At 39.6% G+C, this 15,563-nt stretch overlaps 1 protein-coding gene across 1 annotated transcript in view; it reads right to left on the bottom strand.

The window, feature by feature from the left end:
• The window catches only part of TEK (TEK receptor tyrosine kinase), a 98,657-nt gene that overhangs the window by 24,184 nt on the left and 58,910 nt on the right, over positions 1 to 15,563 (bottom strand). The window contains exons 7-12 of the mRNA XM_063080628.1: positions 15,232 to 15,360; positions 12,391 to 12,542; positions 10,640 to 10,784; positions 7,618 to 7,779; positions 5,752 to 5,886; positions 1,534 to 1,821 (exon numbers count right to left, since the gene is read on the bottom strand). Coding sequence (XP_062936698.1) covers positions 1,534 to 1,821; positions 5,752 to 5,886; positions 7,618 to 7,779; positions 10,640 to 10,784; positions 12,391 to 12,542; positions 15,232 to 15,360 — 1,011 coding nt within the window. The remainder of the gene's footprint in view (positions 1 to 1,533; positions 1,822 to 5,751; positions 5,887 to 7,617; positions 7,780 to 10,639; positions 10,785 to 12,390; positions 12,543 to 15,231; positions 15,361 to 15,563) is intronic.

The following is a 15,563-nucleotide window of genomic DNA, read 5'->3' as shown; positions in this document are numbered from 1 at the left end:
TGGAATAGCCACTTTAGAGGGAAATAGCCTATGAGTTCCACTTCTGGACATTTTCCATAGAAAAGCCCTCACACCTACGCACATGGAGACATGTATAAGGATGGCCATTGCATTTTTGTTTGTGATAGTAGAAAAATGAAAACGCCTGAAAGAGAATGGAATGACATGATATATTCACAAGACAGAGTATTTTACAGAAGTTAAAAAGGTACTCACTCATCAGATCTAAGGAAATTAACACGGATAGATAAAAATTATAATGTTTATTTTAAAAACAAAGAATGATATGTATGCATATGTACACTTACAGATATATATTAAAATTACACAACATTGAATGGAAAAATACATAACAAATTCATCGTTTTGGTTGTCTCAGGAGAGGGGAATAGAAATGGAGAAGGGATGACAGTCAAAGGGGATTTTGATATATCTGTGTTATTTTTTCTACAAGTCAACAAAAAACTGCTGAAAGCAAACATGACAAAATGTTAACAGTTGTTAATTCTGGGTGGTAGGAATGTGAATGTTCACTGTATTATTCTCCGCACTACCCTGTAACTTCTAAATTTGACAGAATTTTAAAATATACACATGATGAAGAATACCTAAACACTGACAAAACAGTTCAGACTTTCACGAGTCACTGATACAAAAAAGTGTGGCTGGAGAACCTGCACTGAGGAGCTGGAAACCACCTGCAGAAGAGAGCCTCAGACTTTGGGGGCTGGCCCGGGACTGCGTGGTCCTGACTTAAGTGGTAGTTGGTGTGGCCAAAAAGCACCTCATCTTTCCAAAAGCTCCAAATGCACAGACACAGTTCTAATTCGGTGAATCAGAATAGAACTCTCTGCTTAATAATGAAAAAATTCTCAATGCTACAAAGAAATACAAGAAGTTTCAACCAATTTAAATGACCAATCTGACATAAAAAAACAAAAACAAAAATACCTGAACTGTAGAATGTTTTGAAAGAAAAGTGATTTTCTTACTCTCAGATATGAGGGTACATCAAAAAGTTTATGGAAAAATAGAATTAAAAGATAACACGAATTTTTCCATGAACTTTTTGAAGTACCCTCATATATATTTTAGCTCTAAGAATTTTCTACTATGAAGGGTTTTAAGGAAAGTTATTTGGCTTTTAAGATCAGGAAAGACCCATCTATAATTAATTGGCATCCCTGTGCATATACTCATGAATTTTAAGGATTACATGATAATCCTTAAAAACTGTGCTTTAACTGATTAAACAAGCCCTAGAAAACCTTATTCATGTTACTAATTTACTTAATAAACAACTCTATACCCAGGAAAGGTAAGTTTTAGCATACTTTTGCCTTAATCATTGCAAATCCAAATACATGCAGATTTTTTATGGATTACAGGTTATTAAAATGATGGGGGCACTAATTAGCCTCCCCTCACAACTAACTGCCTTTTATGATTTCTAAGAAAGAATCCTGAAGTGATGGTAGCTAAGTCCAAATGACAGTAGCCAAATATTGTTCAGGTGAGACCACAGTTACTTACTGTCGCTAAGGGTCCAAGCGGTGAGATCTTCACTCCACTCCCCCTGGGCCTTGGTGTTGACTCTGGCTCGAACTATGTACTGCTCCCGGGGGTGTAAGTTGTTAAGCAACACGGAAGTCAAGTTGCCTGGCACTTTAATATTTTGCTGATCGCTTTTTACTTGCACAGACCTCCTCTCTACTTCGACGTAAAAATCATCTTCCGAGGTTGGAAATATTGGTTGCCAGGTCAAATTTAGAGTGGTCTGACTTTTTGGTAGGAGACTGAGACCTCTTGGAGGAGGGAGTCCTAGGAGAAACCAGAAAGATTATTATTTTTACACAGGTTGGAGGTAATGACAGCCCCAAAGTGCTAACGTTGGCTTCTAAAATAATATGCAACCTCACAATCTAACAAAGATACACAAGTTAGCAGCCATGTGATACTACTTTTTTCCCACCAAAATAGCAAATCTTTAAAATAATTCTAAAACGTACTTTAAGAAATTTTAATATAGCCGTGCAACCCCATTAGAGAACAGCTTGGGAATATTTTTCACAAGCTCTAGAAATGACCATATACTTTAGTCCTAATGTTTGATTACCGAGGATTTATCCCGAAGAAATAATCCAAATGAAGAAAATAAGCTATGCGCATGAAGGTGTTCACTGCAACATTATTTATAATAGCAAACAACTGGAAGAAACCTAAATACTCAAAATAGGGAAATACTTTAATAATGATTTCCATCCAATGGATTAAAATAGATAATTAAGAAAAGCATGGAGGCCTGATAAAAATATTTGTAATACATGAGAAAAAGCTCTGATTGTAACTTGGTAAAATTCATGTCTACAACTGGTGAAGGATAGGAAGGAAACATAAAAATGACAACAGTGGATTTGCCAAGGTTTGGAGATTGTAGGTAAGTGTTTAGCGTTTCTGTTATCATTTTAAAGCAATTTCAGGGTTACTTCCCCTTAGCAAGGAGAACTTCAGACATCATACAGCCATGGTGGCAGGGCTAGACCTAGCTCTGCTCTCGTCACATCAAGGTGTCATCTGTGACGCTGGCTGGCCATAATTACCCACAAGAACCTGGGCAAAGAGATAGCTGAATGAAAACAATATGGATTTTTAAAATCAGAGAGAGAGGAGCAGGACATTTTTGTTTTGTAACATTGGACAAATTCGTAAGCTCTCCCAGTCCACCTGGGAGATGAAAATGAAAGGAAATGAAAACGCCCATCTTCCAGGCTCGGGAGGAATAAATGAGAAAACAGATGTGATAATGTTTGGAAGGTGTTAGGGGCTCTATTAACATTAGTATCCTTCCTCCCCCCCAACTACCTTCCTTCTTTCAAAATGTCTTGTGTCAACTAAGAAAGGAGGAATTTGTGTGTTTTTAGTTAATAACAGTAAATTACTTCTTTAATTCCAGATATGAAGTCCTTTCAAAAAATAGGATAGAGAGTTGGCTAGTTAGCTCAGTTACTTAGATCATGGTGTTATAACACCAAGGTCAAGGGTTCGGATCCTAGAACTGACCAACTGTCATATATATATATATATATATACGTATATGTATATGTGTGTGTGTGTGTGTGTGTGTATCCTCTAATTCATGCATTCTCAGTGGGTACATTATCACCCCTAGGAAGCAAAAATTGGTTCATGACAAAATTTTAGATTATTACAGTGGTTTACAGAGGGCCATAACACACAAACAGATCTAGAGTATATCTGTGGTATTAAAACTGCATTGGGGGCAGAACCTATTAGGACAAATATATCTTTAAAAGCTCCTTGGGCGTGGGCATTAAAAGAAAAAAAGTTGAGAAACACTCCTCTAACTCTTGGTTAGGGGTGAGAGGAAAGTCTGTTTCCACTCACCAAGAAGTAAGTCCCAGCAGCCATTTCTGACTGCTCTCAGACTAGTGAGAACTGGCCGTCAGGCATGCATTTGCTTGGCATTACGCTAAAGGTCTTATTGGTCCTTTCTCTAAAACCTTTGCAAATTGATATCAACTTCTTTTGCTGATCTCTAAAATTGAAGTTCCAAAACAAGCCACCTGGAAGGGTTAGGCAGGCTTACAGTGACAAAGCAGACCAGAGAGCTGATGCTTTGGAGAATATGCATAAACCTGGCTAAGCCTGTTCCAGGTTCTGAGGAGTAACTCAAGAAGCGGTCATTCTCCTTTTTTCTTCCCTTTGGGAACATGATTACTCATCACCCCGCCCTGTCTGCCCTCTTTCTGCAATGTGTTCTAAATATTCTCTCCCCTCCCCTCCTGGTCTCCCTGGCCTTCACCACCCCAATCAACACAAATAGTGCAACTGCCAGATGAATTAAAAAACATCATCAGCAAAATTCAAATGATGGGAAAAGAAGAACCTTCAAGAATTCCCTTCCCACCCATCCCTGAGAACTACTTTGAAATATTCCAAGAGACCTCCAAGTACATCCTGGCTGGAACATATTCTGAGGGTTGAAGACAGCACAGTGCGGGTCTCTGAAGTATTTTATGTTCCATAAATACTTTCCATCTGAGTCAGATTATGACCTTCCCCTTTTGATTCATCAACATCGACACGAGAGAGAATTAGCTACCACTTGCCTTAAAGCAGCAACCTGATGACAGAATATCAGGGGTCCCTTTGATTAGAGTCACGGAGGCCCCTTTATTCTCTAATTTGTGTACAGTTCCTAGTTTTATTTTTTGTCTTCGCAACCTGGTGGGTTCCAGGAAGCCATTTCTTACTTGTGCAATGCTTCGAAAACCCCAGAGTAGCTTTTGAGTCCCATTTGGTTCTTTAAGGATGCTGCCGGTCAGAGAAAACTGGGTGGGTGGTGTGGAGGAAGCGTGTTTCTGTTGGGGGTGCACAATCCCTGCTAGATGCTCTTCCTAGTTTTTTCATTAAATTATTCCACAGCCTTCTGCCTTTAGTAAATAGACTAAAAAATAGAAAAATTTATGAATTGGGAAAAGAAAATAGTGCCTGTGGGATCCTAGGTAAAAATGATAATAGTTACAGAAACATAAAGATAGCTGAAAATCTAGTATGGTAAATGCATAAAATACATCACGATGGGCAAGTTACTAACTACTCTGAGACTCTACTTTTTTCTTACCCTCCAAAGTAATATGAATTAAATATATGTGAACTTAAAACAACAAAGCACCGACCAGGAGATAGTAACAATGAATATATACAGTAAACAAGTCAAAGAACCAGAAAAGAGAGCTTTACAGAGGATCACTCCAGTGTTTCAGGGGAGGGTACCTAGGTACCTGAAAGTTGGAGCCCAGGTTAGCCTCGAGGAGACTTCACAAGTTCAAGAGCTCCTCCATTAACACAATAGACGGCCAGTCGATACTGAATAACACTAACACATCAAAAAATATTTCTACACATACCATCTGAAGTGTGTGGACCTAGGACCAGCAGCATCAAACATTACTCAGGCACTTAGCAGAAATGCAAATGAGTGAACTCCAGCCCCACCCACACCCCAGACCTATTGAATCAGAAACTCTCGGGTGGGGGGGTTCAGCGATCTGTCTTAACCAACTCTCTAGGTGATTCTAACGGACACTAAGGTTTGAGAACCATTGATTTAGAAACATGAAAGTAAATATTATAAGAAATAGCTTAGGAAGATAAAAGTGGCTGCCTATAGGAAGCAGGACTAGGAGGTGGGGGGTGGAGCAAGGGACGGCTGTTATTGAGATAAAAGCCTTTCATCCTATTTGATGTTTTAACTATGTGCATGAATTACTTTGAAAACTTAGAAATTACTTTTTAAAATAAACAAACTGGGATTTCTAAGTATGTATGTGGCAAGAGCCTGGCTTGGGCCCTGAAGAGACAAACAGGAAGCTAGTGGCAAACGTAGGAGCCAAGGCTCAGCACGGTTGCTGCTAAGTAAATCCCAACTCCTAAGGGATGTCCCTGCCTTCCTGAAGGCTCATCTGCTTCCTTCCCTGTCCCCGTGGGTTGCTGCAGGCCCCCTCCCCCAGGGAGATAAACCAGGAGTCCAACCCAAATAAAGGAACAGTTTGGCTGGAAGTTGCCAGCCTTCCTGTCACTTTCCCACCCATTCAAAAGTAAACTCCTTCCACCTCCATCCCCACCCACCCACTCACCCACCACCACCCTTCCTGGTCTTCCTTCCTCTTTCCCCTTCCTCCCCCTCCCACCCAGTTCACGAATAAATGCCTGTTGGCTTCCACTGACCGACAGAAGCTGTTGTGAACCGTCTCACAGGTCCAGGATGCCCTTCCCCGCCCTCTCCACGACGGACCAGCTGCACACAGAGCTCGTATTCTGTTCGGGGTTCCAAATAGTTGAGTGTAACGATCTCATTTGTCACTGAGAAGAGGGAAAGTCCAGGAAACTTAAGTTGGCATTCTTTTACTTTCTTTAAACTGGGGTTGTTTTTAAAAAATACAATGTCTTAGTAAAACAGAGAGGCAATTCCATCTTCAAGTCCTCACCATTCCTAATATAAGGAAAATTCACCTTTCAAAAGGATGTATACATCTGTGCCACATATACATTTCTGCTCTAGTGCTTTTGTCTTTTCATTTATAGACAGACTAAAACTCCACATATTTTCTACTGGATGGAATTTCAGATTTAGAGGGCAAAACTTGAATAGAATAATATAATTTAATTTCTACTGTTTTCAAGCACATATACTGATTGCAATCAAGATATCAAGAGAGAAAGACCGTTTTTGAGGGTTTGCTTAAAGGGACCAGATAACTGATTTGTAATGGTCATATCATTACAATGAAGACTTCTGAAGTCCTTGAAAATAATTCCCATAAGGAAATGGTATACACTTCTTTTCTCCTTAGCTGTTTGTTTTAACCTACCTTTGCTTCTAGATGGATATTGCAAAGGTAAATCTTTGCTTTAACATATGATAAATTTCTAGTAGGTAAGAAAAAAGCTAGGCTATGTTTAACAGTTCTTAGAAGACTATATTGTGGATGTCCATTTGTAGAAAAGGCAATGGATTATTACCAATATATGTCCAAAAAAGACCTAACCATTGATGTTAGAAACAGCAACCCAGCAAATCAGCCTTACGTTCCTGGGATGATGAATTTTGGCTGAGTCTACAACAGAATGTGAAGAGCTCAGAAATAATACCACTACTTTATTCAAGGTACCCCAGTTGGCTACTGTTATTAGGCCAAAGACCCTTGTTTTCCTCTCCTTTTTTTTAACTTTCTCAATTATCTACACACAGTAGGTAGAGGACCCTTTTCAGGACATCACAGGCATAGTAAAATGCAAGTTTTGGTGGAAGGATATGTGTTTCCTACAATCATGATGGTGGCAGGTCTCTCTACAAGATGGCCCAATTAAAGCAGCATAATCTATTGATAATGCCCAGTTTATTTTTTTTAATTGTGATTTTACATTATCATGGAAGTAATAGAACTGTAATTTGTGTTTCAAAATAAATTTAACTCTTCTTGAACTTTTGACATTTTGTCACAATTGGTTATTTTTTTTTTCTTTCAGGAAGTTGGGGGAGGGGCATGTAGCTCCCTTTGCCCACACCCCCTTCCTCCCCCAACCTCAGTCCACTCTGCTGCAGCCCACAATTTTCAGCTTCAAATTCCTCTAAAAATCTCTGTGTTAGGAGCCTGCAGCACAAGGTGAAATGAGAAAAAGAATAAACAACTTGATGCAGCTGCAATAATCTGCCTAAATCCTAGGGGTGGTTAAGTCTCAGCCTTTCCAGCAGGCCCTGGACTTTCTTGTTACCATATTCATGGTGCAAACAAGAATCTTTCACTATGACCAAGCAAGATAGAGTAACCTAAAACAGGACTGGAGATCCAGAGAAGCCTGGAAAGGAAATATTGATATGGACAGTAACTCATGAGGCAGGCTGGTTTTGTGTCCCACAGTACACAATGGCTTCTAGAAGTTAGCCCCGGAACTCAGAGGGCCCCTGACTGTTCTCAAATGTAATCCCATGGTACAGCCACCACCTTGAGGTGGAGAGTTGAGGCAGGCAGAGGGGATTTCAGTATTTAGGGAAACATTTTTTTCCTGGGTCCTCTCCTGCCCAAACCTTACCTTGAATATGTCGCCAAGCCTCATAATGATTAACAGGTTTGTACAGAAGCTTCTTGAATTTGATTGGTCCATCCCCAAAGTAAGGCTCGGAGCTGATGTTGATGACAGCAAAGTTATGTCCAGTGTCGATCACGTTTGGGGCATTCAGGGGCTTTGGAAGAACTAAATAAGATTTTAGTAATTAGATTAGCCCTTAGGCTTCAGGTTTTTATCATAATTTTTTTTGGGGGGGGGGGAAGAGTTGGGGTAGAGGATGACAGTTTTACATTTCCAGAAAAGTCCTCGTAGAGTTTTCTGCTCAGATTCAATGCAAACACCTACTCTCTGAGTGCTCCACTTTGCTCTTGGTCCTACAACCCATTACCCACAATCAAAGTGCTTCCTTAAAATATGAGCACTCCTCTGCTCAAGACCCTTCATTGGATTCTCACTACATGAAGGATAATGTCCAAAATTTGTACCATGACCTGCCAGGCCTTAAACGATCTCCTGCCTACTCTCCAGCCCCCTCTTTCCCTCACTCAATACCCTCCGGTCCCACTGACCTTTCAGTTCCTCCAACTAACAAAGCACCCAGCTCCTTTCTTTCTTAGGTTCTTTGTTGACTCTCCTGCAGGGAATGCTCCAAGCTAATTCTTACTGGTCATTCAGCTCTTAGCTCTGATGTGACTTCTTCATAGGGAGCTATCTCAGAACCTCAATGAGGCTCGTGTGTCACGTGCTTTCACCGAACTTCTACTTTTCCTTCTTGTAATTTCCAGAGTTTAGTATTCTTTGTAAGTTCATGTGATTATTTTATATTGGTCTTCCCACTAGAACATGTATTCTCTCTCTCTCTCTCCCTCCCTCCACCCACCCCTCAATTTAAAAGACAAATTTAGTATTTTATAGTTCTGGAGATCAGAAATCAGGCATGGGCCTCGCTGGGCTAAAATCAGGGTGTTAGCAAGGTTGTGTTCCTCTCTGGGGGCTTTAGGGAGGAATCCATTTCCTTGTTCTTTCCGGCCTCTAGAGACCACCTGCATTCCTGGATCTCGGACTTCCATCCACCAGAATTGTAAGAAAATAAATTTCTGTTGTTTTAAGCCACCCACTCTTTCTTTCTTACAGCAGCCCTAGCAAACTATTACATGTGAATATACCACAATTTATTTATCCCTTCTAATGTTGATGAACATTTGGGTTAATTTTGATTTGGGACTATTATGAATAAAACTTCTCTGAACATTCTTCAAGATGTCTTTTTTGAACACATGCACTCATTTCTTTTGAGCATATACCTAGAAGTAGAATTGCTGGGCCATAGGGAAGGTATATGAATAGCTAGGTTTATAGTGCAAGTTTTCTGACGTGATTGTACCAATTTGTACTCTGGTAGTAAAAACTAGTTTCTGCTTTTTAAAATATCATAATTAAAGATACTGATTAATTTCCCTAATGGCTATTTCTACTTATGGCTATCAGTCAATGTGACAGCAGAGGCACCAGTGACTTGGGACTGGAGATGCTTCCCTGCATTGATGTTATGTGCTGTGTCTTTCATTACAAAATAAAAATTAGAACCAGTGACTCATGGCTTGTTTTTAACTTATTGTTTATCTTCTATGGGCAGCAAAAATTCCAAGAACCTCAAAAATAAGATAGTTTATCTTGTCCTCATATCATTTCCTTTCTTCCAAGAATATACAATATGTAAGAAATCATTTTGATCATGTTCATGTTCTACTGAATAAAACAGATTTGGGCTTTTTCCCATAATCAGAAAATAATAACAACAATAAAGATTCTGAAGTAGTTTACATGGATTCTCAGGGCAGAGAATCCAAAACAATGAGGTTACATTTATGCTACTATTGTTATTGGCCTTTAAGAAAAAGAGAGAGATTATGTTCTGTGTATTTATCTCATTTCATTTATAGAAGTTAACTTTGGGATCTCTCAAAAGATTTTTCATCAAGTAATTAAGTGGATCAAATACAAATCAACTTTGGTCACATAGCTTCCTCATCTGTAACACAAGAGGCTCATAGAGCAAAATGGTCTAGAAGAGACAGTGCTGGGTTTGGAGTCAGGAGACCCAGGTCCAACACTTAGATTTGCGCTTACCAGCTGTGCTACCTTATACAAGCCAACTAAAGCTTCTGAATTTGTTTCCTCAGTGTTCAAGTGAAGATACAAATATCTACTTGCCTAAGATTCTTATGAAGATCAAATAAGATGAAGTACATGATACACCTAGCCTAGGGCCTTTCCTGGAATATATAACCAGAGAACTGTTGGGTATTTGTATCTAAATGGGTTCATAAGTAACATCCAAATTTAAAATTTCTTGTATCTACACCAGCCAAGTTTACTTGGATTTACCCCCACTTTATTTCTTCCCCTCAAGCCACAAATGTATATTAATTTGAATGTTGAAATACCAATTGATAGCAGAAAGAACACTCACAATCCTGATTATATGAAAAATTATTCATGGTAATTATATAGTATAGCATGGGTTTTGTATTAAGTGAGTAATCCTCAAAATAGAGATCCTCCAAATTATTCTCCATAATGAATAGGAAGTCACAACCATGATGATGCTAAACTTATTATAAAATATAATCACTACCAGACATGTTGTGCCAGACATAATTCCAAGAATTTTACATATTTAACAAATCTTCACAATAACTGTAAGAGGTAAAAAAAAAATAAAAATAAAAATAAAAAAAAGCTTCATTTACAAATAAAGAAAGGTCCATTAAATTCATGTACTGAAGGCCACACACAAAATTACAGTTGTTAGGGACAAAAAATCAAACCCAGAGCTGTGCCTCTCCAAAGATCATATTTTTAATTTCTTCATTCTATTTTCATATATATATATATATTTTAAAGGCATAGTAACCAGGAAAATACCTCAAAGGTACTTTAGTGGTCAGATAACATTTCTGTCTAGAAGTAGAACCTCTCCCCAGCAATACATAAAACATGATACATCAAGGCTACAAGCTCTTTCTCTGAAAATGAAGCTTACCTTTAACAGAAATGTTGAAAGGCTTTTCCACCATCCCTGCCACTGTGTTCACACTGCAGACCCAAACTCCTGAGTCAGGGGGGAGGATCCGGTGGATGGTGAATGTGGCTACTGAGAAATGATCCGTATGGTTAAAGTCTTTTGGCTGGAAAGGTCAAATACAAAAACATAAACACTTCTAGGGAGGCATAAACACAAAGGTCCGTAACACTGACCCCATCTTATTGTTTAATGAAATTTTTCTAGGAGAGATTAAGAAGCTAAATGCAATGCTAATATGATCATTGGCTTATTTCCAAAGCTATTGTAGTAGCCCTGAAAGTTTATATTGGATTGATGCCCTCTGAGATCCTGCTGTTGTATTTGTGTGTTTGGGAGTGTAGGGTAAACACTTACAAGCAAGGAGCCTAATTCCTTTTAAACTGCTCTGTTAAGATTTGTTCCTTACGGTCTTATACAGGGATGGTTGGGTGGGAGGACAAAGTGGCTTCCTAAGTGTTTGAGGGACTGTTAAGTGTGGTGTAGTGGGAAACGCCAAGGCTCTGAAGACACATGGACCTCTGCCACTTTTGACCAACTCCTTAGTTACTTAACTTCACCCAGACAGTTTCCACTTCTGCAAAAGGGGGACAGGTAATGTTAAGTAAGAAGTTATGTATAGTGTGGTCAAGCCTTACTAGAGGTAGCCATTGAAAAAGTCAACAAGATTTTGAAAGCTGTCAATTGGCTTCTACCTAATGGGTTGCTCGAGTGGAATCAGGAACACCTGAAATGTGGACATTGGTATTGACACATTCTACATATCCTGCCTCCAAGATGTCACTCCTTTCTGCCTTCTGGTCAAGTTGATTTTCAGTCATCTTCGAGAGAAAATAGGATAACTATTTTTAAATCTTTAGATAAGAAAATACATCGACTTTCTGATGACTGTTTGTAACATGGTGAAATCTGGGGTGGCTCCTATCTTTGCTACAGTGGGGATAGTTGGGAGAGAGAGAAGGGAAGTATGTTGGTAAAGTAGCTTAGTCCTTTCTGGCAAAAAAACAACTGCTGTGATATCACCCTAACCAGTGATGAGCACCAGCAACGAGGGCAAAGTGAAGAGGTAGAGAGAAACCCAGGAATGCTTTCAGACCTAAGGAATTCTGTGGATCGGCGTTTCTGAACTGGAAACGTGGGAAGCAGATTCAAGACCTGTCTATGTGGAGTCAAATGGATAATGCTGAAGTCTCCTCTTCTATATCCCCCTAACTGCTACTCCAAAGAGCATGATAGGAGTGGACCAGACATCAAAATTCTACGTCCTGGTAGCACCTAGAAGGACACGAATCTGCAGATTCATGGGTTGTAACACCCCTTTGTGGCCACTGGGCCACCTTACTCTCCCTGATACGAGGAGTTAGAGACGTGGGGATATTGCAAGGCAGAGTTCTGAACAGGGTGACATGTACTTCTCAGGACATGCAGCTGGACAGTGCTGCAGAATGAGTGCCACTCTGGCACTCGGCTCCATCAGTTTCACTGGGGTGGCATATTCCCAACCTTGCACCGCAGCACTGGCCATGCAGAGGAAATCAGGGAGGCTGTGGTGAGTCTGTTCTGCCTCCCTAGGAATTTGGCATTTTTTAAAGCTAACAACATACTGGCCCAGGAGGCTGCAAGCCCTGAGTGGAATCTAACCTTTAGTGGGGTGATTCCTACACTGAAACCATTTCATGGTGTCAGGAGGGCAGATTAAGAATGGCTCTTACATGGAGTACTGTCCCATCCGGTTTCACCAGGGTCATTTCTTCATTAGCAGGCAGTGGCCAGCCAGAAGCTTTGCAGATGGGGTTAAATTTACCACTGTTTACTTCTATGTGATCTGGCAAATCCTCTATCTTTGGGGTCATCCTTGGCATGCCTGAATGAAGAAAACAGCACTGTGAAATCTAATCTGTAATACAGGAGCAATAGCAATAATGAAAATAGCTACTTTAGCAAGTCGGGGCAAGAACTTTGCAAATACTTTATTATTTTATCAATCACATAATAGACTTGTGAGGTGGGTACTACTGTGGTCTCCATTTTATAGATGGGATTGAGGCTCAGAGCCCAGATTCAACTCAGGTCTTTATGAATCCAGAGTCCACTCTCATCACCACAATGCCGTGCTACCTCAGTGACCTGGGAGGAACAGTCTGAATATTAAAATTATAATGATGGCCACAGACCGCCCAGACTTTGCTGTTCAGTCGCCTTCTTACTTTTTAAGAGAATTATTACAAAAACAAAACAAAACTAGTTCTCCTTCCATTCAGTACACAATACTGCTGATCAAACACCATTATCCTCAGTTTGGATATATGAGAGATGTCTCATTGATTGGGAAACCTGCGAATGGCAGTAAATAAGTGGAGAAAAGTGATTAAAATTATTCACATTTACATAAAAGAAGTGAAATGGGTTATAACTCCCCCAAATTAATTTCGAGTCAACAAACGTTGCTGCCAATATTGAAAGAAGAAAAATGTCTCTGGCATCAACGAAGGTAGTGATATCAGGATTCCTTGCCTAACATCTGCGTAGTAGAAAATGAAGAATCCCTAAATATAACAATTTTATTCTGAACTGCAAATCTTAGAGAATCTCAAACCCTTTGTAATTAAATGTGAGATATGGTTGAAAATTGCCCAGCACTTAGTAAACAAGGCAGGAGACAGAGGTGCCCTGAGAGCAACAGCAGTTTACGTGCTCTTCTATTTAGGTGGTGGGCAGAGATGGGGTCAAGGTAAACACATCAATATTGACATTTTATACTGATACTTTTTCTCAGGCCCAGAATAAAATGTGTAAGGGGTGTGGAGCAGGAGTAAAAGCGGTCTAATAATTACAAAGGTAATTCCTTGATCTATCTGTAGACTTGAGGAGATTATGATTAGGAAATTCACCAAATGTTTCAGCCTGAACAGCTTTGTCTCCTTGTATTTTCTGAAGTCGGATGAAGGTGAAGGTGGATGTGCTGGTGGTGAGTGAAATAATGGAAAGGGAGCTGTTCTCTGAAAGCCCAGGGCGCAGGGAGACGGTAGTCAACCTGTGTTAGACTCTTCCATTCAGAAGGCACACTTTCTGCAGCACTAGCAGAAAGGAACAGAAAGGGAGTAAAGTACAAAATTCAAACCCTTACACTTGTTAGTTGCCCATTTTCAGTCCAATCCCCTGGCAGCCCCAAAGCATTTCCTTCCCTTCCTAGCCGCTCCCTGATTCCTGCTCTGTAGCTAAGTCCAAACGTGAGGAGAGAAGAAAGATTATAAAGCTGAAAAGCCTAAAAAGCCTTTGAGAAAACAATTGTTGGTATTTCCCTTCCCCCACCCCCACACACATTTGCTCTGATTTCAAAAAGTAACAAAAGACTATACAAAGCTGGCTTATCCTGAGTGTAGATTTCACTGGATGTGTGCTTCTTTCTATAACATTTATATTTAAATAATTGAAAAAGTAATATATGTTTATTATTTTTAAAACTTGAAAATATGTAAAAGCATGCTTCTTTTAATTTTAAGAAGTATATTCTAGGGCAGGGGTTAGCAAATTTTTTCTGTGAAGAGAGCAAATATTTTCACCTTTATAAGCCATGTTCTCGGTCACAACTATGCAGTTCTGCCCTTGTAGTGCCGAAGTAGCCATAGACAATATATTGTAAATGAACAGGCATGGCCATGCCCCAGTAAAAGTTTCTTTATAATAGCAGATGATGGGCAATAAAAAAGAATGAAGTACTGATACATGCTACAACATAGATAAACCTAAAAAAAAGGTATGGTAAGTAAAAGAAGCTAGTCACAAAAGACCACATATGATCTTACTGACAGCATATAGAATGTCAAGAATAGACAAATCTATTAGACAAATCTAGGGACAGAAAGTAAAGTAATGGTTGCCAGAGACTGGGAGGAGAGAAAAGGAGACTTATTGCTAATGGAGACAAGGTTTCTTTGGTATGATGAAAACATTCTAAAATTAGATTATGGAAATGATTGCACAACTCTAAATATGCTAAAAAACATTAAGGGGTAAACATTATGTTACAAAAATTATATCAATAAAGCTGTTAAAAAGAAAAATAGTGGGCTGGATTTGGTCTGAGGGTCAGAGTTTGCTGAGCTCTACTCTAGGATAATTTCTGAACTAGAATTACTTAAAATTTCATTATGGATGTAATCTTTTCTATTTGTTTCATTCTTTCTCTTTATAAAAAATGCCCTATGTCCAAATTCCTCCAAAGTAGCTCTTTCCCAATTATGCATATCCAGAAAAAGGGTGGTCTTAGAAAAGGGAGCAGAAGAAATTGGCAGAGCTCTCAGCTGGCCAGTCAACACTTAATGTGTGACAAAGAGCACATGGCTTATTCCTAGTGAAAGAGAGATGAAGGCCAGTATGAGGGTCCACAGAGAAGAATTAAAATGTTGCTGTTTGGGGTTTGGATAAATTCTTCCCAACTTCTGGATGGAAATAGAAGTGGCTTGAGGTTCTTGAGATGTTGGAATCATGCCAGCAAAGCTTGGTTCAGAAATGTTGAACATGGCCCTGACTACAGTGTTACCTTGCTTTACCTTCTGTCTCACACTGGAGCCCTTGCCGTCCTAGTGAGCAGAGACATCCTTGGAATCGATCACACGTCTCCCCATTGGTACAGCTGCACCTAAGTTTACAGTCTGGCCCATAATAACCAGGGTGGCATGCTGTATAGAAAGACATCAAAAGTCACTGTTAGTAAAGGGGAAGGGAGAAAACTAAGGCTGTAGGTGGCTAGTTTTGTCTGGCTATCCAACCTATCAACCTTGCTAATTCATACAGGGTACTGTGGGCTTTATCGGAGTTACCAGAAACTTAAATTCTGTTTCTAAAGGAGTTGAATAAGCTCCTACCAGGCCAACCTTCCCAT

The sequence above is a fragment of the Cynocephalus volans genome, chromosome 16 (genome assembly GCF_027409185.1).
Source record: "Cynocephalus volans isolate mCynVol1 chromosome 16, mCynVol1.pri, whole genome shotgun sequence".
In the NCBI taxonomy this organism is placed as follows: domain Eukaryota; kingdom Metazoa; phylum Chordata; class Mammalia; order Dermoptera; family Cynocephalidae; genus Cynocephalus; species Cynocephalus volans.
Note: the sequence above shows the minus strand (reverse complement) of the source record. Positions and strands in the feature narration are given on the sequence as shown.